Here is a 27,785-nt window from a genome sequence, read left to right as displayed (position 1 = left end):
TATATGGAATCATGTAGTAACCAAAAAAGTGTTAAACAAATAAGAATATATTTTATACCTGAGATTATTCAAATTATTATTATTATTTTATTTAACTAATCAAGTCAGTTAAGAACAAATACTTATTTACAATCACGGCCAATGACTGCATTGTTCAGGGGCAGAACGACAGATTTTTACCTCGTCAGCTCGGGGATTCGGTCCACCAACAATTCGGTTACTAGTCCAACGCTCTAACCACTAGGCTACCTGCCGCCCCAGGCACAGATCTGGAGAATGGTACAAAAAAACAAGAACACAGTGGCCTCCATCATTCTTAAATGGAAGAAGTCAGGGAGACGACCAAGAACCCGATGGTCACTCTGACAGAGCTCCAGAGTTCTTCTGTGGAGATGGGAGAACCATCCAGGACAACCATCTCTACAGCACCCCACCAATCAGGCCTTTATGGTAGAGTGGCCAGATGGAAGCCATTCTTCAGTAAAAGGCACATAACAGCCCGCTTGGACTTTGCCAAAAGGCACCTAAAGGACTCTCAGACCATGAGAAACAAGATTCTGATGATGCCAAGCATCACATCTGGAGGTAACCTGGCACCATCCCTACGTTGAAGCATGTTGGTGGCAGCATCATGCTGTGGGGATGTTTTTCAGCGGCAGGGACTGGGAGACTAGTTAGCATCGAGGGAAAGATGAATGGAGCAAAGTACAGAGATATCCGTGATGAAAACCTGCTCCAGAGTGCTGAGGATCTCAGACTGGGGTGAACAGGACAAGGACCCTAAGCACTCAGCCAAGACAACGCAGGAGTGGCTTCGTGACAAGTCTCTGAATGTCCTTGAGTGGACTTGGACTTGAACCCAATCAAACATCTCTGGAGAGTAATGGAAATAGCTGTGTAGCGACGCTCCCCATCCAACCTGACAGAGCTTGAGAGGATCTGCAGAGAAGAATGGGAGAAACTCCCCAAATACAGGTGTGCCAAGCTTGTAGCGTCATACCCAAGAATCCTCGAGTCTGTAATCGCTGCTAAAGGTACTTCAACAAAGTACTGAGTAAAGGGTCTGAATACTTATGTAAATAAGGTATTTCTGTGTTTTATTTTGAATACATTTGCTAAAATGTCCAAAAACCTGTTTTTAATTTTTCATTATGGGCTATTGTGTGTAGATTGATGAGTAAAAAAAACAATGTAATCAATTTTAGAATAATGCTGTAACGTAACAAAATGTGGAAAAAGACAAGGGGTCTGAATACTTTCTGAATGCACTGTATATGTACATATCTACCTCAATTACTTCATACCGCTGCACATCGACTCGGTACTGGTACTACCTGTATATAGCCAAGTCATTTTTTACTCATTATTGTTATTCGGTATTCACTGTGTATTTATTCTTTTTTTATCTTTAATTTTAACTCTGCATTTTTGGAAAATAACCAGAAAGTAAGTATTTCACTGTTAGTCTACACGTGTTGTTCACGAAGCATTTGACAAATAGATTTTGATTTGATTTCAGCTGGAGGGGCGCTTTGAGGGGATTTCGAGCTAATGCTGATGTCTGGGTATGATCAGGCATTACAGCACAAGGCTGGCTGGCTGGTTTGCACTAGCTCAGAGAGGAAGACATGGGCTTTACAGACAGCAGTTCGTCTATATGACACTGTACAGCATAACATAAAGGCCATCCAGTTCAAACAGCAAACATACTGTTCTGCGCAGCTTCCGTAGAGGTTTTGGTGTGTGTGTGTGTGTGTTAACCTCCTGTGCAGAGCTGGAACCTGGGAGTTTACAGCTCCATAAGTGATGAGTACTCCTCCTGCTGGCCCCCAGGCTCTGGGACAAACACATACAAGGCTAGGGCTGGGCCGTCCATTATTGATGATGTTAGGGTGCAGAAGAGCATGGGTCCCACACTGACATCTGTTCTCTCCTCTTTACTCTCCTCTTCTCTCCTCTCCTCTTTACTAGGCCCTCTCTACTCTTCTCTCCTCTCCTCTTTACTAGGCCCTCTCTACTCTTCTCTCCTCTCCTCTTTACTAGGCCCTCTCTACTCTTCTCTCCTCTCCTCTTTACTAGGCCCTCTCTACTCTTCTCTCCTCTCCTCTTTACTAGGCCCTCTCTACTCTTCTCTCCTCTCCTCTTTACTAGGCCCTCTCTACTCTTCTCTCCTCTCCTCTTTACTAGGCCCTCTCTACTCTTCTCTCCTCTCCTCTTTACTAGGCCCTCTCTCCTCTCTTCTCCTCTTTACTAGGCTCCCTCTCCCGTTTACTAGGCCTGTTCTCCTCTCCTCCTCTCTCCACTCCTCTTTACTAGGCTACCTCTCATGTTTACTAGGTCTGTTCTCCTCTCCTCCTCTCTCCTCTCCTCTTTAATAGGCCCTCTCTCCTCTCCTCTTTAATAGGCTCCCTCTCCTCTTTACTAGGCCCTTTCTCCTCTCCTCTCCTCTCCTCTCCTCTCCTCTCCTCTCCTCTCCTCTCCTCTCCTCTCCTCTCCTCTCCTCTCCTCTCCTCTCCTCTCCTCTCCTCTCCTCTCCTCTCCTCTTTACTAGGTCCTCTCTCCTCTCCTGTCCTCAGCTGTCTCTGGCATGATGATGGGCACAACTGTGCTGCTGTCACAATGGGGTGTGAATGCTTCATAAATATCACACCAGGGGGGTGGTGTGTGTGTGTGTGTGTGTGAGCGTGAGCGTTTGTGCGTCTGTACCCTTGTATATATGCGAGTGTGGTGCATGAGAGAGGGGTGTAAAATGATTGGTGGTGACATGTCCTAGGAATTAATTTGACGGTTGGTATGCGTCCAGAATATCCAGTACATTGATTGGTGGTGTGAGGTGATGTGTCATGAATAAATCTAATTGGCTGTTGTGGTGTGTGCACACGGTGACCTGTCAATAGCATTGTGAGACATCTTTCCTTTCCTAATCAAATCACCACCCCTCTCTCCCACTGTCGCTAGGGCTGGGGTGTGCCCATGGCACCATATTGTATTTTACAGACAATGGATGACCATGCAAATTAACCCACGTCTGGTTGACAGGTTGCCATGTCTACCGAGTCCCTGATTGGTTGAGGCTGGTCACATGGGATTTCCAGCCATGGCCACATGTGTGCCTGTCCCAGAAATGGACCCTGAGATGTGTTTGCAAACACTCCAGCGCGTTTCAAAGCTGATCTGTCTATACAAATGCATGCCCCTCCCCACCCCACTCCCCTCCATCCCCTCTGCCCCTAAACAAATGAAGTGTAAACGTTGCATGGATGTGTCATGCTGTACTTCAGGAAGCATAAGGGATGCTGGTGCTGCCATGGATCCCCATTCACTCTCTCCTGGCTCGGCAGCTCCCTCCCTACTGTAGGACAGAGGCTGAGGGAATGCTGAGGGGCTGCGGGTAAGACTGAGGGGCTAGGGGTAAGGCTGAGTGGCTAGGGGTAAGGCTGGGGGTAAGGCTGAGGGGCTGGGGGTAAGGCTGAGGGGCTAGGGGTAAGACTGAGGGGCTAGGGGTAAGACTGAGGGGCTAGGGGTAAGACTGAGGGGCTAGGGATAAGTCTGATGGGCTAGGGGTAAAGCTGAGGGGCTATGGGGTAAGGCTGAGGGGCTAGGGGTAAGGCTGAGGGGCTAGGGGTAAGGCTGAGGGGCTAGGGGTAAGGCTGAGGGGCTAGGGGTAAGGCTGAGGGGCTAGGGGTATGGCTGAAGGACTAGGGGTATGGCTGAAGGACTAGGGGTAAGGCTGAAGGGCTAGGGGTAAAGTTGAAGGGCTAGGGGTAAGGCTGAGGGCTAGGGGTAAAGTTGAAGGGCTAGGGGTAAGGCTGAGGGGCTAGGGGTAAGGCTGAGGGGCTAGGGGTATGGCTGAGGGATTAGGGGTAAAGCTGAGGGGCTGAGGTAGGATGGGAAGAGAGAGCGTTATTGCCACTCCATCCTGAGGATTCCTTTTCATATTTTGCAGACTCTGGGTGAGTAGCTTTATTCTCTGGTCTGTTCCGCTCAAAGTTGGGCCTCCCTGGGGTTCTGACTGAGACGAGACAGAAATCAATCATGTGGAAACACACAGTGAGAGAGCCTTTGACTGGACTGCAGGATAGGAGGGAGTGGGGTGGTAGAGGGAGGGAGAGGAAGAGAGGGTGTTAGACAGAGAGGAGAGGGAGAAAGAGAGAGGCAGGGCAGAGGTTGGATAGAAGGATGAAAGGGTCACAGCGTTAGTGACAGACAGAATTGCGGGTGTGGGGGGATAAAGCATAAAATACACAACGTCAGATGTAAAGACATGAGCTAAATATGAATCTGATTCTTACACGTAGCTCACTTCGCTGTGTTGGTGGCACCATATTGAGGCTTAATTCATATTCATGCCCATAACTCAATATTACCCGGTGATGTATGGAGAGGAGAGACGTGGCACTGAAAGGCAGAGTAATGCTCCGTTCCAGCCTCATCATTTCTCCCCTCTGCCAGTGGGTGAGGGCATGCATCAGGGCAGCACATGGACACACCCCAGCCCTGCAGCTAGCTTAGGTGGGCAGCGTGCCAACCAATGGCACAATGGATGTTGCTTGAATGACAAAGCACTCTTCATTAAGGGCATAACCAAATCTCATTCACTGTTCTCCACAGCGGCCATTTTCATGTGTATTTCCAGTCTCAGTCTAAGTCCGTTATGATGAGGCCATGGTAAGCGTCGGAGTAAAAGGGTATAACCTATGTTACAGGCAGCAAGCTGCAGCATTCAGACTGGCCACACTGACACACAACCCCTAGAGATGGTTTTAAAAGCCTGAGAGATATTCATATACTCTGAAGCACAACGGAGCAGCCACAGCCACCACTCATCACCGTGGTGTATGGCTGCCATGACAGCAACTTGAGCTATACAGAAGGATATCGGTCAGGTACTCATTTCTCTGAGTGGTTGAGCCACTCCATGCTCCTCAGACTGAATCTATGTCCTAACCCTCTTCACACTAGCTCTTAGCCTGAGCTCCACCTGCTTTTAAAGTACCCTAGACTCCTACTCTAGGCTCCCATTGAAGTTACACACCTTCACCCTAGACTCCTACTCTAGGCTCCCATTGAAGTTACACACCTTCACCCTAGACTCCTACTCTAGGCTCCCATTGAAGTTACACACCTTCACCCTAGACTCCTACGCTAGGCTCCCATTGAAGTTACACACCTTCACCCTAGACTCCTACGCTAGGCTCCCATTGAAGTTACACACCTTCACCCTAGACTCCTACTCTAGGCTCCCATTGAAGTTACACACCTTCACCCTAGACTCCTACTCTAGGCTCCCATTGAAGTTACACACCTTCACCCTAGACTCCTACTCTAGGCTCCCATTGAAGTTACACACCTTCACCCTAGACTCCTACTCTAGGCTCCCATTGAAGTTACACACCTTCACCCTAGACTCCTATTAATTATACAGTTTAGAGTGGAGAGTAAAGGTGCTCTTGTATAAACAGCACACCTGCTGAAAGAGAGGGAGGGGAATGGAGAGAGAGGGGGAGGGGAATAGAGAGAGAGAGGGGGAGAGAAATAGAGAGAGAGAGACAGAGGGTGGGGAATAGAGCGAGAGAGAGGGTGGGGAATGGAGAGAGAAACATAGGGTGGGGAATGGAGAGCGAGAGGGTGGGGAATTGCGAGAGAGAGAGGGTGGGGAATTGCGAGAGAGAGAGGGTGGGGAATAGCGAGAGAGAGGGGTTGGGGAATTGCGAGAGAGAGGGTGGGGAATAGAGAGAAAGGGTAGGGAAGAGAGAGAGAGAGAGGGTGGGGAATAGAGAGAGAGGGTGGGGAATAGAGAGAGAGAGAGAGAGAGGGTGGGAAATCGAGAGAGAGAGAGAGGGTGGGGAATAGAGAGAGGGAGAGGGTGGTGAATAGAGAGAGAGAGAGAGGGTGGGGAATAGAGAGAGAAAGAGAGAGGGTGAGGAATCGAGAGAGAGAGAGAGGGGAATAGAGAGAGAGGGTGGGGAATAGAGAGAGAGAGGGTGGGGAATAGAGATTCACAGCCCAGTAAGCTGTACAACATCAGAAATTCATACAGATGGGCCCAAAACAGCACAGAAGAATACCAGAAAGCAACCTGGAACCAAAATATCGAAACACTCTTAGATAACTTTCTGGATACCACATTCACTCACAGTAAAGAAGGCATCAATCTAGCAGTACAAAACATCAACTATATATTCAGGCAAACGGCAAAAGAAGCACAATTGAAATTGATAAAAAACAAAACAAAAAAGATCACAGATGACAACTGGTTTGATGCAGATTGTAAAATTATAAGAAAAAAAATTAGAACACTATCCAACCAAAAGCACAGAGACCCAAATAATGGTGAATTACGCCTTCATTACTGTGAGACTTTAAAACTCTATAAACGTACACTCAGAACCAAAAAAGCCCAGTACAACAGAAAGCAGCTTATGCTAATTGAGGAGTCCATAAACACAAACAACTTCTGGCAAAATTGGAAAAAATTAAAGAAATCTAAACAAGAGGAATTAGCGATACAAAATGGTGACATATGGACAACCCATTTTAAAACACTCTACAAGACCGTTCAAATTGACACAAACGCAGAACAACGCCAAATTCATGAGAAGTTGAATGGATTAGAAAAAGCTATAAAGGACAACCAAAATCCACTGGACTCCCCAATTACTGACCAGGAGCTCTATAAGAAACTTCAGGCTCTCAAATTTAAAAAGGCATGTGGACCTGATGGCATCCTAAATGAGATGCTCAAACTCACTAGTGCAAAATTTCAATTGGCCATATTAAAACTGTTTAATTTGATCCTGAGTGTAGGTTATTTCCCTGACATCTGGAATCAAGGACTCATAACCCCAATCTTTAAAAACGGAGACAAATTTGACCCTAACAATTACAGAGGCATTTGTGTGAACAGTAACCTGGGGAAGGTTTTCTGTAGTATTATAAATGTAAGAGTTCTAAACTTCCTTAATAAGCACAATGTCTTGAGTAAAAGCCAAATTGGATTTATACCAAAACATCGCACGACCGATCATATTTACACCCTACACACCCTGATAGGTAAACATGTCCACCAAAATAATACCAAAATATACGCTTGCTTTATCGACTTCCAAAAAGCATTTGATTCTATTTGGCACACAGGACTGTTCTACAAAGTTATTGAAAGTGGTGTAGGGGGTAAAACATATGACATAATTAAATCAATGTATACTGGCAATACGTGCAGCATTAAAATTGGCAAGAAAAGAACAGAATTCTTTAACCAGGGGCGGGGCCTTCGTCAGGGTTGTAATCTGAGCCCTGCACTCTTCAATATTTACATCAACGAATTGGCCACTATTCTAGATAAATCCTCAGCCCCTGGTGTTAGTCTCCATAATTCAGAGGTTAAATGCCTACTCTTCGCAGATGACCTATGCCTGTTGTCACCCACAGCACATGGCCTACAGCAGAGCCTGGATCTGCTAGAGCAGTACTGCCAGACCTGGGCCCTGGCAGTAAACCCCAAAAAGACTAAAATAATGATTTTCCAGAGAAGATCCAGATCTCAGGGAATTAGACCAAAGTTCTCAATTGGTACAAAATATATAGAGTACTGCACACACTACAATTACTTAGGTTTAAAAATAAGCTCAACTGGACACCTTAATGAGGCAGTGAATGAACTGAGAGAGAAAGCACGCAGGGCATTCTACGCAATTAAAAAGCAAATTCAAATTGAAATACCTATTAAAATTTGGCTAAAACTAATTGAATATGTCATTGAACCAATTGCACTTTATGGCAGCGAGGTGTGGGGTCCACTTGCAAAACAAGATTTCATCAAATGGGACAAACATCCCATTGAAACCCTGCATGCAGAGTTCTGTAAGATTCTCCTACATTTCCAGAGGAAAACTACAAACAATGCATGCAGGGCAGAATTAGGCAAATATCCACTAATAATAAAAACTCAAAAAAGAGCAATTAAGTTTTGGAAACATCTAAAATACAGTGACCCCCTCTCATATCACTACCAAGCCCTGCAATACCAAGAGCTGAGCAAAGAAAAGAGTCCCCTCATCCAGCTGGTCCTGGGGCTGAGTTCACAAACCTGTTCTACTAACACACTGAAGCCTCAGGACCAGAACATCCAATCAATCAGGATAAACCAAATTACAACACAGTCAAAACAAAACTACATTGCTTATTGGGAAACACAAGCACAAGCACAGAGCAAAATGCAGTGCTATCTGGCCCTAAATCGACAGTACACCGTGGCTAACTATTTGACTATGGTTACTGATCAAAACCTTAGAAAAACCTTGACAAAGTACAGGCTCAGTGAGCACAGCCTTGCCATTGAGAAGGGTAGACACAGGAAAACCTGGCTCCCTGTAGAGGAAAGGCTGTGCAACCACTGCACAACAGCAGAACCTGAGACGGAGCTGCATTTCCTGACAAAATGTCAAAAATATAAAACAATTAGAGAGTGTCATTTCCCCAAATTTGAAACTCTTATTCAAGGTTTCAAAGACCTCTCTGATGAGGATAGGCTACCCGTCCTGTTGGGGGAGGACGCAGAGAGCTGTGGGTTGGCAGCGCACTACATTGCTGCCTGCCATAAGTTGAGGGACAGTGTCTGACAAACCAATCAACCTGCACATGTACTCTACTGTATGTTTATTGTTATTGTTGAATGTATGGTTATTTTGACCCTTGGTTATTGTTGTTACTGTTGTCCCGTTGACCATTTTGATTCTCATTTTTATATTGTAAATAAGCTTTGGCAATATGTACATTGTTACATCATGCCAATAAAGCAAATTGAATTGAATTGAATTGAATTGAGAGAGGGTGGGGAATCGAGAAAGAGAGGGTGGGGAATAGCGAGAGATTGAGAGGGTGGGGAATAGAGAGAGATGGTAGGGAATAGATAGAGACAGGGTGGGGAATAGGGAGAGAGAGGGTGGGGAATAGAGAGAGAGGGTGGGGAATAGAGAGAGAGAGAGAGGGTGGGTAATAGAGAGAGAGAGAAAGGGTGGGGAATCGAGAGAGAAAGGGTGGGGAATCGAGAGAGAGAGGGTGGGGAATAGAGAGAGAAGGTGGGGAATAGAGAGAGAGAGAGAGGGTGGGGAATAGAGAGAGAGAGAGGGTGGGGAATAGAGAGAGAGAGAGAGAGGGTGGGGAATCGAGACAGAGAGGGTGGGTGGGGAATAGAGAGAGAGAGAGGGTGGGGAATAGAGAGAGAGAGAAAGGGTGGGGAATCGAGAGAGAGAGGGTGGGGAATATAGAGAGACAGGTTGGGGAATAGCGAGAGAGGGTGGGGAATGGAGAGAGAGGGTGGGGAATAGAGAGAGAGAGAGGGTGGGGAATAGAGAGAGAGAGAGAGGGTGGGGAATAGAGAGAGAGAGAGGGTGGGGAATAGAGAGAGAGAAAGGGTGGGGAAAAGAGAGAGAGAGAAAGGGTGGGGAATCGAGAGAGAGAGAGGGTGGGGAATAGAGAGAGAGAGAGAGGGTGGGGAATAGAGAGAGAGAGAGAGGGTGGGGAATAGAGAGAGAGAGGGTGGGGAATAGAGAGAGAGAGAGAGGGTGGGGAATAGAGAGAGAGAGAGAAAGGGTGGGGAATAGAGAGAGAGAGAAAGGGTGGGGAATAGAGAGAGAGAGTGGGGAACAGATAGAGAGAGAGAGTGGGGAATAGAGAGAGAGAGAGAGTGGGGAATAGAGAGAGAGAGAGTGGGGAATAGAGAGAGAGAGAGTGAGAGAGAGGATGGGGAATACAGAGAGAGAGTGGCGAATAGAGAGAGAGAGTGGGGAATAGAGAGAGAGAGTGAGAGAGAGGGTGGGGAATAGAGAGAGAGAGAGGGTGGGGAATAGAGAGAGAGAGAGAGAGGGGAATAGAGAGAGAGAGAGTGGGGAGTAGAGAGAGAGAGAGTGGGGAATAGAGAGAGAGAGAGAGGGTGGAGAATAGAGAGAGAGAGGGTGGGGGATAGAGAGAGAGAGAGGGTGGGGAATAGAGAGAGAGAGAGTGGGGAATAGAGAGAGAGAGTGGGTGGGGAACAGCTGGCACCATGGTGATGGAGGCATAAACACATCCAGAGGTGCGTAATGATGCATGGGGGCATCGTTTTGGCAGTTAGGAGGGGGCGGGCTCCATCATATCCCTGTATTAGCATTGGAGGAGTCTCCAGCACGCCATCTGTAAGCCCCCCAAACCGCCACCTATAAGCCCACTTACATGTGACTCACAACCAGCGTTAAATCATGCTCGCATTTAACCTTGTTACACCACGCAGGTTTCACCACAGGGGAGAGAGGGAGGCAGAGCAAGCACGAGATAGATAGAGGGAAGGAGGGAGAGGGGAAGCGAGGTTCTGACTGAGAGGAAGAGGAGGGGGTGAGGAGAAAGAGGGAATGGGGTGGGAGAGGAGATATGGGGGGGGGTCTGATCTGAGTAAAGTGGAATACGTCTGTGACTGTGCGGGGGCATTTGGCACCACATGTCCCTGGATGTCATCATTAAGATGGCGGCCTGCATTATGCTCACACACAATCCCGTGTGTGGCTGCGTACGACGATGTTGCTAAGAAACACGACATCGCTCTCCTCGCTCGTAAACACATGAAGTTTAACATGAATGAACCACATTAAGGCAGAGCAGACGGACCTGTCGTAATGACTGAGTGATGAGATGTTGACCGTGTTGACGACTGTGTTGACGACTGTGTTGTAGACTGTGTTGTAGACTGTGTTGACGACTGTGTTGTAGACTGTGTTGTAGACTGTGTTGTAGACTGTGTTGACGACTGTGTTGTAGACTGTGTTGTAGACTGTGTTGATGACTGTGTTGACGACTGTGTTGTAGACTGTGTTGTAGACTGTGTTGTAGACTGTGTTGTAGACTGTGTTGACGACTGTGTTGTAGACTGTGTTGTAGACTGTGTTGTAGACTGTGTTGACGACTGTGTTGTAGACCGTGTTGTAGACTGTGTTGACGACTGTGTTGTAGACTGTGTTGACTACTGTGTTGTAGACTGTGTTGTAGACTGTGTTGATGACTGTGTTGACGACTGTGTTGTAGACTGTGTTGTAGACTGTGTTGTAGACTGTGTTGATGACTGTGTTGACGACTGTGTTGTAGACTGTGTTGACGACTGTGTTGACGACTGTGTTGACGACTGTGTTGACGACTGTGTTGACGACTGTGTTGTAGACTGTGTTGTAGACTGTGTTGTAGACTGTGTTGTAGACTGTGTTGACGACTGTGTTGACGACTGTGTTGACGACTGTGTTGATGACTGTGTTGACGACTGTGTTGACGACTGTGTTGACGACTGTGTTGTAGACTGTGTTGTAGACTGTGTTGATGACTGTGTTGTAGACTGTGTTGTAGACTGTGTTGACGACTGTGTTGTAGACTGTGTTGTAGACTGTGTTGTAGACTGTGTTGTAGACTGTGTTGTAGACTGTGTTGACGACTGTGTTGTAGACCGTGTTGATGACCGTGTTGACGACTGTGTTGACGACTGTGTTGTAGACTGTGTTGACGACTGTGTTGTAGACTGTGTTGTAGACTGTGTTGACGACTGTGTTGACGACTGTGTTGTAGACTGTGTTGTAGACTGTGTTGATGACTGTGTTGATGACTGTGTTGACGACTGTGTTGACGACTGTGTTGACGACTGTGTTGACGACTGTGTTGACGACTGTGTTGACGACTGTGTTGTAGACTGTGTTGTAGACTGTGTTGTAGACTGTGTTGTAGACTGTGTTGACGACTGTGTTGACGACTGTGTTGACGACTGTGTTGTAGACTGTGTTGTAGACTGTGTTGATGACTGTGTTGTAGACTGTGTTGACGACTGTGTTGACGACTGTGTTGACGACTGTGTTGATGACTGTGTTGTAGATTGTATGGATGACTGTTGTAGACTGTGTTGTAGACTGTGTTGTAGACTGTGTTGATGACTGTGTTGTAGACTGTGTTGTAGACTGTGTTGATGACTGTGTTGTAGACTGTGTTGTAGATTGTATGGATGACTGTTGTAGACTGTGTTGATTGACTCTGACCCTGTCATTGACCGCTGTCTCTCTGCTGTGTGTTCCAGGTGATCTCAGCCCTGTCCAGGATCTCCCATCACAGCATTGTGCAGATCAAAGGCATGAGGTATGTCTCCTCTCCTCCCACTACCCTTCACTGTCCGTTTGAGGAAGAGGAATTTTGAACATGTTCACTGTATCTCTCAACCAGACAGTGTTTTCTTGTTCTGGTAGTAGATGTGATCTAGGCCTACTCCTGTCAATACCACTGTCTCTGTTGGTTACCAGGTGTGGAAGAATGATCACATGTAAAAACAAGTCCAGGGTCAGATAGCTCAGATCACATGACTAAACGCATCACTAAGCTCTACCTCTGTTTCTCATTTAGTCTGGTTTATTGGCCGCTGGGAAACCACTTTCTGATTTCTCTTTATTTGCTCAGTCTGATCACGCTGTTGGCTGTGAGGGAGCTGCGAGCTGGCTCCACAAATAAATCAAGGTGTTTTATCTTGACCGGCAGGGTAATGAGTTGATGGAGCGCACCCATTAGGCCTGGTGCCATCCCAGGAAACACAGAGACTGGCCTATTAATAAACACTACACACCCTGAGAGGTGGCTAAATCACTGAGGTCCCATCTCCTATGGTCTGTTTCCTCTGTCTGGTCTATAGTGTGGTGAATGAGAAAAGTAAATGGCAGTCTGTTTCTTCTCTTTAGCCTCCAGAGCCCCACCACAGTGAGTTGAAAAGCCTCCGCACAGTTAGTTAGGAGGAGCTTTTTGTTGTTGTTTAGAACGTGCCATTTAATCTAAAACACACTGGTGTACATTAACCATTTGCAGTCAGATCATGAAGTGATATCTCTTTCAATCATCCACAATATCACTGACTCCCTCTAACGCCAACATAGGAAGCTTGCTAAGTGGCACATGACCAACGCATGGTGAGGGCATGATCTAGGGCACATGATGTTAATATGTCCATCCAGCGGGGTCAGGCAGACAGTAAAGGTCATGTCAGTTGTTAAACACCCACCGCACTTTCTTAACCCCCCCGTGTCCTTCCCCTACTGCCTGGGGTAAAGGTAACGGAGGCCCCTCTGCCCCTGTAACATTACAGAGACCTGTCAGTCCTCTTCAGTGTCACCAGACACAGACCTGTCCCTCTCTCACCCCAGAGACACTCAGCAGTTAAATCCCCCCCCGTTCCTCCCTCTTTCTGTTTCTCCCTCTTTCTGTTCCTCCCTCTTTCTGTTTCTCCCTCTTTCTGTTCCTCCCTCTTTCTGTTCCTCCCTCTTTCTGTTCCTCCCTCTTTCTGTTCCTCCCTCTTTCTGTTTCTCCCTCTTTCTGTTCCTCCCTCTTTCTGTTCCTCCCTCTTTCTGTTCCTCCCTGAGTGTTTGATCTGGCGATCATTGTTTTGGAGGCGTGTTCATTGACTTGCTGTTGAAGCCCATTGATTGGCACTGTGATGCCTATTGGCATCAAAGAGCCAAAAGTCAGGCCTGTGTGTCTCTGTCACTGTGTCTTTCCTGAGCCCCAGCTTTACTGGAAGCCTCGCCACTCCTGCCTGCACACCCAGACACGCTCCACACTTCTGGAACACTCACAGTCCAAGCCCTGTCTCCTTGAGAAATCCATGAAAATGGTATCAATCAATCAAAAAGGGAATAGAGGTTAAGAATAAAGGCCTCTGTCATGACATCCTGCTCCTCATCTATGGACTGTGAGCTCTTCTGGCGTTATACAACTCATAGCAGGATCTCTCACCCTCCTCTCTCCTGACAGGGAAATGCTCCTGCCTCCTTTCTTCTCATGATATCTGTCCTCAGCCTACCAAAAGCCACCTCTTAGCTCGCAGTAAACCTACTCACACTTCGTGTTCTCTTGATTTCCCCCTGATACCACAAGCCATTACTCCATTAGTCTGTGTGTGCGTGTGTGTGCGTGTGTGTGTGTGTGTGTGTGTGTGTGTGTGTGTGTGTGTGTGTGTGTGTGTGTGTGTGTGTGTGTGTGTGTGTGTGTGTGTGTGTGTGTGTGTGTGTGTGTGTGTGTGTGTGTGTGTGTGTGTGTGTGTGCCTTGTTCTCAGTGGGTCAGAGTGCCATAATGTGCGTGAGAGCAGAGCTCCACAGTGAGAAGGAGAGTGGCAGACAGAGGCTGAAACCCAGCAGGAGAGAGACTGCAGGCGGAGAAGTGTCAGGAAAGATGCTCTCTCTCTTCCCCTCATCTCCTCCTCCCTCTCTCCTTCATCCCGGCCTGGGGCATTAGGAATGCTCATTCCCGCTCACGACAGTGTGCGATATAAGACTCGATAGTCACTCACATACATTACACATCCCACACATAATGTACACATTATACATGCATACACCCATGATGCACACCCCTCATTAATACTCTATTTGTGTATGTGGTGTAAAGTTGCACACTTGCATACCAACAGGACAGAGATGACTCACATTACACATAGAATTAAGCAATAAGGCCCGAGGGGGTGTGGTATAAGCACGACGCAACGCGGAGTCCTCAACCGTGGTATATTGACCATATACCACAACCCCTGATGTCCCTTATTGCTATTATAAACTGGTTACCAACGTAATTAGAGCAGTAACAATACATGTTTTGTCATATCTGTGGTACACGGTCTCGTATACCACGGCTTTCAGCCAATCAGTATTCAGGGCTCGAACTACCCAGTTTATAGTATCACATAATGTATACATGAACACATTCATTCACTGTTACACCCACTCCCCAACATCCCCAAGCCAAAAGCGTTGGAATGGGAATGAGTCAGACATGCAAGACTAAATGAAGAGAAACTCAGAGGGACGTTTATCAGAGTTGGTGAGTGGACAAGCACAGAATGGGCCCTGATGGAATTTTCTGCCTCAGCTCCACATAGCTATTGATCTCTGCTATGGGCCATTGGGACCTGCTGGATGTTACTGCACTTCTCAATGCGGCAACGGTCACACCAAACAACCGCATAGTTAAGTCCTCACAGTTATTTGCGATAGCGGTTCAATGGGGCTGGGCATACAGCTGCTCTGTCCTCCACACGTCTGACATTGATTCCCTTTACCACAGGAATGGCTCTGTGTATCGAACAAGCACTTTCACTTAATCGCAGACCGAGCTAATTGACAGGATGAGTCAATGGGTGCTGCACACTGAAATAGTTTATAGGCATTCAATGGTAGTCAGGAAATAAACACCTATACTCTCTACAGCCTGATTGGCTCTGAGCCCTGAAACAGGAAGAGGGAGGGTGAGAGAGAGAGCGGTTGAGAAAGAGGGAGAGAGAGGAAGATTCTGAAAGGGAGAGAGTGACAGAGAGAAATGAGTGAAAAGAAAGAGGCAGGACAAGAGAGAGTGAGTAGGCCAGCAGAGCTCTGTGATGCGTTGTGTTCCTTAACCTGATGTTAGCATGACACACTAGTCCCTCATGGTGACCACACACACACACGCACACACACTGCTCTCACTACACTGACACTAACTGCTGGTGTCACACACAGAAACACACGCTAGAAAACACACAAGTAAAAACGTATCCTGAGTTATATTTTTGTAAACAATTCGCTACTGTGCATTGAATTCAGTGTATTCAGTTAAACATAGATACAGGAGATATGATTTTGTGCCACTTGGAAGTTATAAGGTCTTGGAATCAGGTTATTGAATTGCCTGATTGAGTTAAGCTCCCTCCTGGGGTTCCATAGCTGTGAGTCCAAGTGACAGAATGATTCGATTAACTGGAAATCACAGATTAAGTTAGATAAGAGTCGTCAGACTAAAGGGTAGATGTCTTGAATTGAATGAAAACCTGTTATTGAAAAGTGTCATATTGCAGCTAGGATAATTGAAAACGGCCAACAGGTGTTTACTTAGTGCCTGGACTAATGCTGCTATCGCCACAACTAAATAACCGCTAGACAGAATGCACTGCCGATTGTCTGTGTTGATAATTACAGTGGATGCATCCAGGTGAATTATTAGGGTTGAGCAAATATCTTGCTTGTGGAGAAGTGAGAGAGATGTAACTTACAGGACTGAGAGATGCAGCTGTGACTGTCAGGGTTCAGTCAGTGCATCCATCTGATTAACTCCCACCCACTCAGACTGAGCCCCAGGTGCACACACACACACACACACACTCTCTCTCTTTCTCCTGAGCCCACTCACACACTTTACCCCCTTCCTCTCCATCTCTATTTTTACCTCTGTTGCCCTGCGTTGATGTAATCAGCTGTGAGATGGGGGTCTGTATGTTTTCTCAATCGAGCCAGCAGGCTGCTCTGTGGGGAGTGGGCGTCAGCAGGACATACAGTACAGGACCTCATGGGGTCCTACCACACACACACACACACACACACACACACACACACACACACACACACACACACACACACACACACACACACACACACACACACACACACACACACACACACACACACACACACGGTGATGGATTGAGATTAACACCTGACTGATAGACACTCATCCCCCGCTGTTACCATATCTAACGTTAAGGCCTGTCCACCGGCTAACTCTTTGTCTCTTTCTCCCATTGTGTGTGTATGTTGTAGGCCTTTTCCTTCGGAGGACACTGGTCTGAATGAGGATGACGTGTACCGGAGTCTTGAGGAGCTGGCAGAGTAAGTACTCAGACCCCCTGTATCCCCCATCACTCACATACACTGCAATCCCCACAACATATGGACGAAGCAGCAGAGCACAACTCTGAGCCGTAACCATCCATCCTGCCACCTTCCTCCTTCCTTCCTCCATCCTGCCACCTTTCTCCTTCCTGCCACCATCCTGCCACCTTCCTCCTTCCTTCCTCCATCCTGCCACTTTCCTCCTTCCTGCCACCTTTCTGCCACCTTCCTCCATCCTGCCACCTTCCTCCTTACTTCCTCCCTTCATCCTTCCTCCATCCTGGCAACTTCCTCCTTCCTGCCACCTTCCTCCATCCTTCCTCCATCCTGCCACCTTCCTCCATCCTTCCTCCATCCTGGCACCTTCCTCCATCCTTCGTCCATCCTGCCACCTTCCTCCTTCCTGCCACATTCCTCCATCCTGCCACCTTCCTCATTCCTTCCACCTTCCTCCATCCTGCCTCCTTCCTCCATCCTGCCTTCCTTCCTTCCTTCCTGCCACCTTCCTTCCTTCCTGCCACCTTCCTCCTTCCTGCCACCTTCCTGCCACCTTCCTCCTTCCTGCCACCTTCCTCCTTCCTGCCACCTTCCTCCTTCCTGCCGCCTTCCTCCTTCCTGCCACATTCCTCCATCCTGCCACCTTCCTCCTTCCTGTCACCTTCCTGCCACCTTCCTCCTTCCTGCCACCTTTCTCCATGCATCCCTGCTGTCCATCACTCTGCCCGTTGCCATGGTGACACCAGCAGCACATTAGTTTCCTGCCTGCCTAGCTGCCAAGTTGTCTAAGGAACTGGATGGCTGGCAGGATAGCTTGGATGATGGGTGGGTGGGTTTGAAAGCAAGCTCATGCAGCGGCAGGGAGGCTGGGTTGGGGTGGGCTGGTAGCGGTGGAGCCTGGGTTGGGGTGGGCTGGTAGCCGTGGAGGCTGGGTTGGGGTGGGCTGGTAGCGGTGGAGGCTGTGGTGTGCGACAGCTCCCATTCCTCTCTGATTAATGGAGAATAATTAGACGCTGTGCTAAGATAGGTGTTATTCATCACCCAGAGAGAAGAGGGGAGGGGGAGGGAGGGGAGGGAGGGGAGGAGGGAGGGGGAGAGAGATGGATAGCAGAGTGCCACCACCGCTGCCTGCTGAATACATTACTGGAGGAAAACATGCAGAAGCTGAGAGAAGTGCAGGCCAAGCAGGCTAATAATGGGTTAGAGCTCATCTTAGCTTCCAGCCCAACACTGGGCCCTCACTGGATAGGAAGCACAGCCTTGTGAGTGCAAACACACAGCAGAGTAAACACACAGATGCGTCCTGTACATGTCGGGAAATACTGTACATTGGTTTAGAAGTGACACTCCCCACAGCTTTATTGTGGCAAAATGTTCCATCCAACAGCATTCATCAACCCGAAACGGTGCCTGAGGAAGGCCTGCAGCATCACCAAGGACCCCACACACCCCAGCCACGAGCTCTACATACAACTAATACAACTTCAAGCTTAAAAATAAGCAAAGAACAATCAATCTCAAAATGGAGTAAAGGACTAGGGCCTTGATTATTTCTGGTGGTCCTGTGATGCATTACTGTGATGGTCCTGTGATGCATTACTGTGATGGTCCTGTGATGCATTACTGTGATGGTCCTGTGATGCATTACTATGATGGTCATGTGATGCATTACTATGATGGTCCTGTGATGCATTACTGTGATGGTCCTGTGATGCATTACTGTGATGGTCCTGTGATGCATTACTGTGATGGTCGTGTGATGCATTACTGTGATGGTCCTGTGATGCATTACTGTGATGGTCCTGTGATGCATTACTATGATGGTCCTGTGATGCATTACTATGATGGTCCTGTGATGCATTACTGTGGTGGTCCTGTGATGCATTACTATGATGGTCCTGTGATGCATTACTGTGATGGTCCTGTGATGCATTACTGTGATGGTCCTGTGATGCATTACTATGAAGGTCCTGTGATGCATTACTGTGGTGGTCCTGTGATGCATTACTATGATGGTCCTGTGATGCATTACTGTGGTGGTCCTGTGATGCATTACTGTGATGGTCCTGTGATGCATTACTATGATGGTCCTGTGATGCATTACTGTGGTGGTCCTGTGATGCATTACTGTGATGGTCCTGTGATGCATTACTGTGATGGTCCTGTGATGCATTACTGTGATGGTCCTGTGATGCATTACTGTGATGGTCCTGTGATGCATTACTGTGATGGTCATGTGATGCATTACTGTGGTGGTCATGTGATGCATTACTGTGGTGGTCCCGTGATGCATTACTGTGATGGTCCCGTGATGCATTACTGTGATGGTCCTGTGATGTTTTACCTTTAGTGGTGTTGCAGGCAGCCAGGGGTGTCAGGGCACAAAGCGAATGGTAAAAGTCCTCTGCTTTGATTACATATCCTTTAGTTTGTCCTTTACCCTTTCACCCCCTGCACTATAACCCAACCTCTCTCTCTCTCTGATAACCTGTAGGGTCATAAAACCTTCTCTGACCTGCCTGGAGCCTACAGTGATCCCATTCATTCCAGAAGGGTTGGGCCCTAGCCTCTTACTTCAGTATGAACCTGCTCTTTGTCTCACCTCCAGGTGCAAAGTGCTGATGTATCTTATTGAATTAATCAAACCGCAGTGTAGCATGAACACCCTTGGTCTATAGACGGCCCCAGTCCACGTAATTGATTCATCAGGAGGTCCTGCATGCCATGCAGTCGGACACACTTAAGCAAGCAATTTCCCCGCCCTCATAGCGTTATTAATTGGCCCATGGTATTGAAGTACGGTTGATTTAAGATGAGTGAAATGAGCGAGTGATTTGCCAGTGGATCAGCGGGTTTAAAAAACTCTTCAAACAAGAGTTCTGCTAGAGATTATAGTGAAAGATACAAGACCACATGAGGCTGATGCACCTGATACAACATATGTATATATTTGAGTTCATGTAAAGGGACTGGTGCTTGTCTGTTGTCTGTCAGTAAAGGTTATGAGCTGAAAAAAACATTTTCCATATTTACAGTATCATGTCCTATGTGTTCATGTCAAGGTACATGTAAGTGGAATGTAGCGGGCGGGTAGCGATGTGATCCCACCTGAAATGACTTGCCATAATAGAATGGTGTGGTCATTAAATTGAGTTTGTGTGTATGTGTTTGTGTGTGTGTGCATGTGTGTGTATGTGTTTGTATGTGCGTGCATGTGTGTGTATCTGCGCACGCATAAGTATGTTTACCTGAGGCAGGGTCTCCTTAATGAGTTCTCTCAGGTTAACCTTAGCACTGCTTCCTGCCTAAGGCTCTGTAATGTCAACTCTGAGTGGTGCTTCCTGCCTAAGGCTCTGTAATGTCAACTCTGAGTGGTGCTTCCTGCCTAAGGCTCTGTAATGTCAACTCTGAGTGGTACTTCCTGCCTAAGGCTCTGTAATGTCAATTCTGAGTGGTGCTTCCTGCCTAAGGCTCTGTAATGTCAACTCTGAGTGGTACTTCCTGCCTAAGGCTCTGTAATGTCAACTCTGAGCAGTGCTTCGCAGTGCAGAGTTAGTCCATCCTGAAGTTGACAAAGCATGAAATGCGGCCGATCGGGTGCAGTGGCCACGGGACTATTTTTGTCTGAATGACAATATTCAGATTGACAAGCAATAATGTCAGAAAGGCTTTTCATCTCGACAACAACAGTATATTGCTATCACTCTTTGATGGGAAGTCAGATTCAAAGCTGACAAGTCAATGTACTGTAAAGTTAGAACCAAAGAGTTCTGTGTTACAGATGATGTCACAAGCTAGGCTTCTATCCAATTGGTGACAGTATTTCATGCAAATATTCTAAAATCCATAATATGCACATTTTCCCACCAGAGATGGGTTTCTATTAAATTGACTTGTTGATAAAATGACGTAGTGCACATAAAAATAGCTATTGCAGTTAAAATCCCATGTACCGAATAAAACAAATCTAATTTTCAACTCTGCTGATGGTTTTGTCACAAAGTTGCGTTGTATAGTGAATGATCCCACTCTGGTATTGACACCTGCGCTCTAGACAACAGCTTGCAGATTCAGTGCGGGTATAGTCTACATGATGAGATTATTATGGATGAATTACATCATTTTATTTCTCAAATGGAAGCCAGGCATCGATCGTCATGTCTCCAGAATAAGACCCTGGATATTTATTGTAAAGGAGCATCAAGCACATCACCGTGCACTTTCACCACCCTGTGAAGTTCATCATCATTTATATCATCCCAGGTTGTGACTCCCAAGTTTACTTTGATATAATGGTTATTATATCAATAATATATTATAACAATATTTGCACATAAAAGCATTCCCACCACCATTTCTTGCGTAATTAGTTTTACAGACACACAAAGATCACACCATGTCTAGCGTGTTTTGTTTTGTCAACATTTGAAAAGTTTACTGCCAAATGTGTTCTTTCCATCAGACTAGTCGTGACACATGTACTTTACTTGCATAAAAAGGTTTAATGGAAACCTGGTTACAGAGGATCGTTTTATCACTTAGTCTATATATTTCAATGAGTAATTGGTGAGCATTTAGGGAATGTAAAGAATAGTGTTGAGACATCACATGTAACCTATCCTCTGCGGCCCCACGAGATCCATAGACTGTATCCCTGGGACTGTACTGCCTGTGTGGGCTGGATGTCAATGTCAGTTAGGTGTGAGGTGTACAACACCAGGGCAGGCTGAGGGAGCCAATCTGATATGGAACATATAGAGGTCAAATATAAAGGCAAATATAGGACATACACTGAGTATACAAAACATTAGGAACTCTCTTTCCATGACATAGACTGACCAGGTGAATGCAGGTGAACGCTATGATTCCTTATTGATGTCACCTGTTAAATCCACTTCAATTAGTGAAGATGAAGGGAATTAGACAGGTTAACGAGGGATTTTTAAACATTGAGACAATTGAGACATGGTTTGTGTATGTTGAAGGGTGAATGGGCAAGACAAAATATTTAAATGCCTTTTAACAGGGTATGGTTATAGGTGCCAGGCGCACCAGTTTGAGTGTGTCAAGAATTGCAATGCTGCTGGGATTTTCATACTCAACAGTTTGTTGTGCTTCCCATTGGTGTCAGCATGGGCCAGCATCCCCTGGAATGCTTTCGACACCTTGTAGAGTCCATGCCCCGAAGAATTGAGGCTGTTCTGATGGCAAAAGGGGATGCAACTCAGTATTAGAAAGGTGTCCTTAAGGTTTTGTACACTCAGTGTGTGTATATATATATGTATTTTTGACAAATATTGAACATGTATAAGCACCCACCCACCAGGTGGATATGAGGTTAGTCCTGTTTTGTAGGAGATTTCCCCTGCTGATTACAGAAGGCCATGAGGGTGGTTCTGTCTCCATGTTGCTCTTTGTCCAACTACTCCTCCTTATCTTATCTCAAGTCAAGCCTGGACAATGTCACCGTGTCTGGGCTTCCCGTTCACGTCATCACTATCAACTTGACTGTATCCATCCGCTCATGACAGTCTTGTATTGTTGGGAAAAGCCTACCTACAAAAGAGCTTGAAGGAGAATACAGGTTCAGGGATTTTTCTGCCCTTTTAGGCGGCCCGCCCAAGCAGTGTAAAACAAATACAAAATAATAATAATTAATCTTCGGGATGGAAAAACGCTTTCAGTGTAAACTTAAACAACTATACCTGATATAAAGTATGTATAAAATATATAGGTCTTATATATTTTATAATATAAGCTTTGAGAACTAACAATGCTAGGCTGTCAGGGAGAATTGAACATTCCCAAAACAATGAATTTAGTAGTATTGATGTTGTTATGTTTATTATGTTTAAGCAAAAGAACACAGCATTAACTATGTCAAAATGCTTATAGTTGCAGGAAATTCACTTTAAAACTGAAACATTTTCTCTCATCTCTATTGCAAAATGTGTAAAATTGCAGGAAATTAGCTGTAAAACTGAAACAATTTCTCTCAATTCCCTGGAGAAATTTGTAGAATTGCAGGAAATTGGTTTAAAAATTTGGTTGGTTTAAATAACACCACACTGCCAAGACGGCAAGGGGATACCTAGTCATTGCACAACTGAATGCATTCAACCGAAACGTGTCTTCTGCATTTGACCCCACCCCTCTGAGTTAGAGAGCTGCGGAGGCTGCCTTAATAGACATTTGTAGTGACCTGGAAGCAGTTGTTGTTGGGCTGCCTTGCAGAACAGCAGATTTTTCCACCTTGCCGGCTCAGGGATTCAAACAAGTGACCTTTGGGTTACTGGCCCAACACTTTTAACCACCAGGCTACCTAAAATGTTCTCTAAAATCCAGCCGCACCGACAGGCCGACCACACCCGTTACCACGCCCCCCTGCCACGCCCACCACCCAAACCGCTTTTTGATGGAGAAAAGTGTCCTGAGGTTTGCTCTGTATAGAGAAAGTTGGCATCTACCAGCACAGAGAAGTTCTAAAGAAGAGGATTGGAACATTGCCTTGAAATAGCCCTCACAGATGCCTGCTCAATATTATGACAGTCTCTGAGAGCTGATATAGTCACAGCTAATAAGATGGTATGGCAGAAACCTCTCCAACTTCATGAGAAAGAAAGTGCTTTATTTTCCCCAAACCTTCTGACTGTATCAGGGAGAGAAGGAAAGCAAGATGTTTCCACCCAAACTAAATCTGTTTATTTATCCATTAGCTTACTAATGCGCTGGCCCCAGTCATATGTCTCTGGCTATTTAAATCCACTTTTGTACAGTTGCACACACACACATTTGTCAGTAATTGCATCCCCAGCCTGGTGGTGGAATTCAGAATGACCTTCCATTGGATTTGGTCTGCACACCCTGCACTCTGCAGAGAGAGAAAGAGAGTGGAAGTTGGCATAAAGTTGACTTTTCGCTCAGCAGAGATGCAGCTCTCCAACACTACACACTAATGTGAAATGTGACTGTACTACTTCCATTGGATCTATTTCAAAATCTCTCATCTCTAATCTCAGGCTCTTACAAGTCAAAGCCTGAAGTGACCCTTTACCAGGTGGTGGTCAGACCTTTGCCGAGCCAACATAGAGCAGCCTGGCTTGCTGTAGCGCCCTGGTCAATGTCCAGATGTGTGATTTAATATGTAGCTTTATGGCCTGACACCACAAGACAGGATCATAACATCAAAACCTCATTCAACCTCACAACCTCACTTTCCGAGCCAAGATATCTGTATGATTACGTTGAAAAATGTAATAACTGCAGTATGTTCGTTCTATTACTGGAAACCAGTAACCCAGAGGGCCTGGAGGGCCATATGTAGCCTTGGATGAAAGTCCCCTCCAGTGATTCCTCTCCTCTGGCCTCATAGTGAGAGCAGAAGAGCAGAGGCCACAAGGACTGTTGCGTGCCAACACTCTGGACCTCTGAAACTGCACTGTGTAATCAGGCAGAACATTTGCTCACAATCCAGGATTCCTGAGGAGAGGAGCAGAGCAGGAAGCACACACTATCATATCTCTTGTACAGACACTCATGCGTGTGCACGTGCGCGAACACACACTATCATATCTCTTGTACAGACACTCATGCGTGTGCACATGCGCGAACACACACTCGCACACATACACACACATGCATCCACACTCATCTAAACTCTTTCACAAATATGTCCATTCCACTTTCTAATTCTATGTCTCCCCATCAGATATGTTACTCACACTATTCTGCACACATACTCCAACCACTTGCCCTCAACCCCATCCACACAGATCCCCTCAGGAGCTAGTTCCTCTTGTTCCTCCTCACAACATCCCATACAGATCACTGCACTAACCATTATTCAGCTAATGCCTGTCTTTAGGGTTCTGGGCAAGAATGGGATTTCTTCCGAAATATTGCCCATCCCCTCGACACGTATCTCTGTGGGGTCATGAGTGCCTTCAGAACAGAATGCACTCTGGGATGGGTAGCTCAGACATGGCAATAGTGTGCTGTCCCAGAATTCCTCTCTGTATGCAGTCACATCCTCCTAATGATGGAACAGGAATCACATCACTGAGAGTGACACCACATCACCTCAATTAAAAGTTCAAACCAGTCCCACACAAGGAGAAGGACCATTGTGAATATTAGATTGAGGTAGTCACGTTCTTTCCTTTTCTTCTCCTTTTTTAATCTGTTTTCTCTATTCAGCCAGCCACAAAGGTAACAAGTCACCGTTAGGTGGGAAATGAGGAAAGTCAGAGGTAACCAAGCCCACAATACATCACATGAGATTACATTTTTGTCCTATGCTATTAATTCCAGTGTATAGGAAAGACGTCTTTGTTTGCTATTAACCTTTTCAGAGCAACAAGGTAACAATTCACTCTCGCCTTGGAATACAAAATATAACTGTTTGATAGCAATATTAACTCTCACAATCCTGACAATATAACTAGATGTTGGGAGTGTGAAAAAGAGTTAGTTCTAATGTGGTAGTATGGTAATATGGAAAATACATTTCTACTGGGGTGGTATGGTCAATCAATCAATCAAGTTTATTTTATATAGCCCTTCGTACATCAGCTAATATCTCGAAGTGCTGTACAGAAACCCAGCCTAAAACCCCAAACAGCAAGCAATGCAGGTGTAGAAGCACGGTGGCTAGGAAAAACTCCCTAGAAAGGCCAAAACCTAGGAAGAAACCTAGAGAGGAACCAGGCTATGAGGGGTGGCCAGTCCTCTTCTGGCTGTGCCGGGTGGAGATTATAACAGAAAATGGCCAAGATGTTCAAAATGTTCATAATGACAAGCATGGTCAAATAATAATCAGGAATAAATGTCAGTTGGCTTTTCATAGCCGATCATTAAGAGTTGAAAACAGCAGGTCTGGGACAGGTAGGGGTTCCATAACCGCAGGCAGAACAGTTGAAACTGGAACAGCAGCAAGGCCAGGTGGACTGGGGATAGCAAGGAGTCATCATGCCCGGTAGTCCTGACGTATGGTCCTAGGGCTCAGGTCCTCCGAGAGAGAGAAAGAAAGAGAGAAGGAGAGAATTAGAGAGAGCATACTTAAATTCACACAGGACACCGGATAAGACAGGAGAAGTACTCCAGATATAACCAACTGACCCTAGCCCCCCGACACAAACTACTGCAGCATAAATACTGGAGGCTGAGACAGGAGGGGTCAGGAGACACTGTGGCCCCATCCGATGATACCCCCGGACAGGGCCAAACAGGAAGGATATAACCCCACCCACTTTGCCAAAGCACAGCCCCCGCACCACTAGAGGGATATCTTCAACCACCAACTTACAATCCTGAGACAAGGCCGAGTATAGCCCACAAAGATCTCCACCACAGCACAAACCAAGGGGGGGCGCCAACCCAGACAGGAAGATCACGTCAGTAACTCAACCCACTCAAGTGACACACCCCTCCTAGGGATGGCATGAAAGAGCACCAGTAAGCCAGTGACTCAGCCCCTGTAATAGGGTTAGAGGTAGAGAATCCCAGTGGAGAGAGGGGAACCGGCCAGGCAGAGACAGCAAGGGCGGTTCGTTGCTCCAGAGCCTTTCCGTTCACCTTCACACTCCTGGACCAGACTACACTCAATCATATGACCTACTGAAGAGATTAGTCTTCAGTAAAGACTTAAAGGTTGAGACTGAGTCTGCGTCTCTCACATGGGCAGGCAGACCATTGCATAAAAATGGAGATCTATAGGAGAAAGCCCTGCCTCCAGCTGTTTGCTTAGAAATTCTAGGCACAATTAGTATGGTCATATGGAAAAGACTGTTCTACTGTGGTAGTATGGTGATCTGGAAAAGACTGTTCTACTGTGTTAGTATGGTAATATGGAAAAGACTGTTCTACTGTGGTAGTATGGTAATATGAAATAGACTGTTCTACTGTGGTAGTATGGTAATATGAAATAGACTGTTCTACTGTGGTAGTATGGTAATATGAAATAGACTGTTCTACTGTGGTAGTATGGTAATATGGAAAAGACTGTTCTACTGTGGTAGTATGGTAATATGAAATAGACTGTTCTACTGTGGTAGTATGGTAATATGAAATAGACTGTTCTACTGTGGTAGTATGGTAATATGAAATAGACTGTTCTACTGTGGTAGTATGGTAATATGAAATAGACTGTTCTACTGTGGTAGTATGGTAATATGAAATAGACTGTTCTACTGTGGTAGTATGGTAATATGAAAAAGACTGTTCTACTGTGGTAGTATGGTAATATGAAAAAGACTGTTCTACTGTGGTAGTATGGAAAAGACTGTTCTACTGTGGTAATATGGAAAATACATTTCTACTGTGGTGGTATGGTAATATGGAAAATACATTTATACTGTGGTGGTATGGTCATATGGAAAAGACTGTTCTACTGTGGTGGTATGGTAATATGGAAAATATTGATCTACTGTGGTGGTATGGTAATATGGAAAAGACTGTTCTACTGTGGTGGTATGGTAATATGGAAACCCTGGATGTACAGTAAGAGGGGGAGGAGTTCTAGGGATGTACAGTAAGAGGAGGAGGAGTTCTAGGGATGTACTGTAAGAGGGGGAGGAGTTCTAAAAGAGAGAGCCTGGAGGTCACACCACCACAGTCTCAGCCAGCCTGTATACACACACACACACACACACACACACACACACACACACACACACACACACACACACACACACACACACACACACACACACACACACACACACACACACACACACACACACACACACACACACAGTCTGAGCATGTGCAATGCTGGCATCTCTACTAATTAATGGTAATTCAGTCAGTATGGTCCAAAACCAATAGAAACTGTCTCCCCACTTTCCCTTATCCTCCAGGTCACAGAGTAACACGTCTGGGTGTTATTATATATACAGTATAGTAGGTAGACTACTCCAGAAATGTTGTGGAACTAATGAGTTTCAATGGAAAAACATATATTCATTAGACCACTGTCTTTTATTCCCTCTGTTACGCTGTATTTAACAGTCAAACTAACCACATTCCTACAATGCCTGTAGCAGGCGTGCAATTCACTTTGCTTTGTGTTATCTTTTGTCCTCAGAAAAACGGCTGAAGGGAACAAACAG

The 27,785-nt window shown here is 46.1% G+C and overlaps 1 protein-coding gene across 15 annotated transcripts in view; it reads left to right on the top strand.

Annotated features, from left to right (window-relative positions):
• Positions 1–27,785, top strand: part of LOC129864066 (guanine nucleotide exchange factor VAV2-like) — a 249,802-nt gene that overhangs the window by 184,121 nt on the left and 37,896 nt on the right. For all 15 annotated transcript variants that reach the window (XM_055936637.1, XM_055936632.1, XM_055936630.1 and 12 more), the window contains exons 3-4: positions 12,083–12,141; positions 16,609–16,677. In XM_055936637.1, coding sequence (XP_055792612.1) covers positions 12,083–12,141; positions 16,609–16,677 — 128 coding nt within the window. The remainder of the gene's footprint in view (positions 1–12,082; positions 12,142–16,608; positions 16,678–27,785) is intronic.

This window comes from Salvelinus fontinalis, chromosome 10, assembly GCF_029448725.1.
Source record: "Salvelinus fontinalis isolate EN_2023a chromosome 10, ASM2944872v1, whole genome shotgun sequence".
NCBI lineage: Eukaryota > Metazoa > Chordata > Actinopteri > Salmoniformes > Salmonidae > Salvelinus > Salvelinus fontinalis.
The sequence above is the reverse complement of the archived record's forward strand: the minus strand, read 5'-3'. Positions and strand labels throughout refer to the sequence as shown.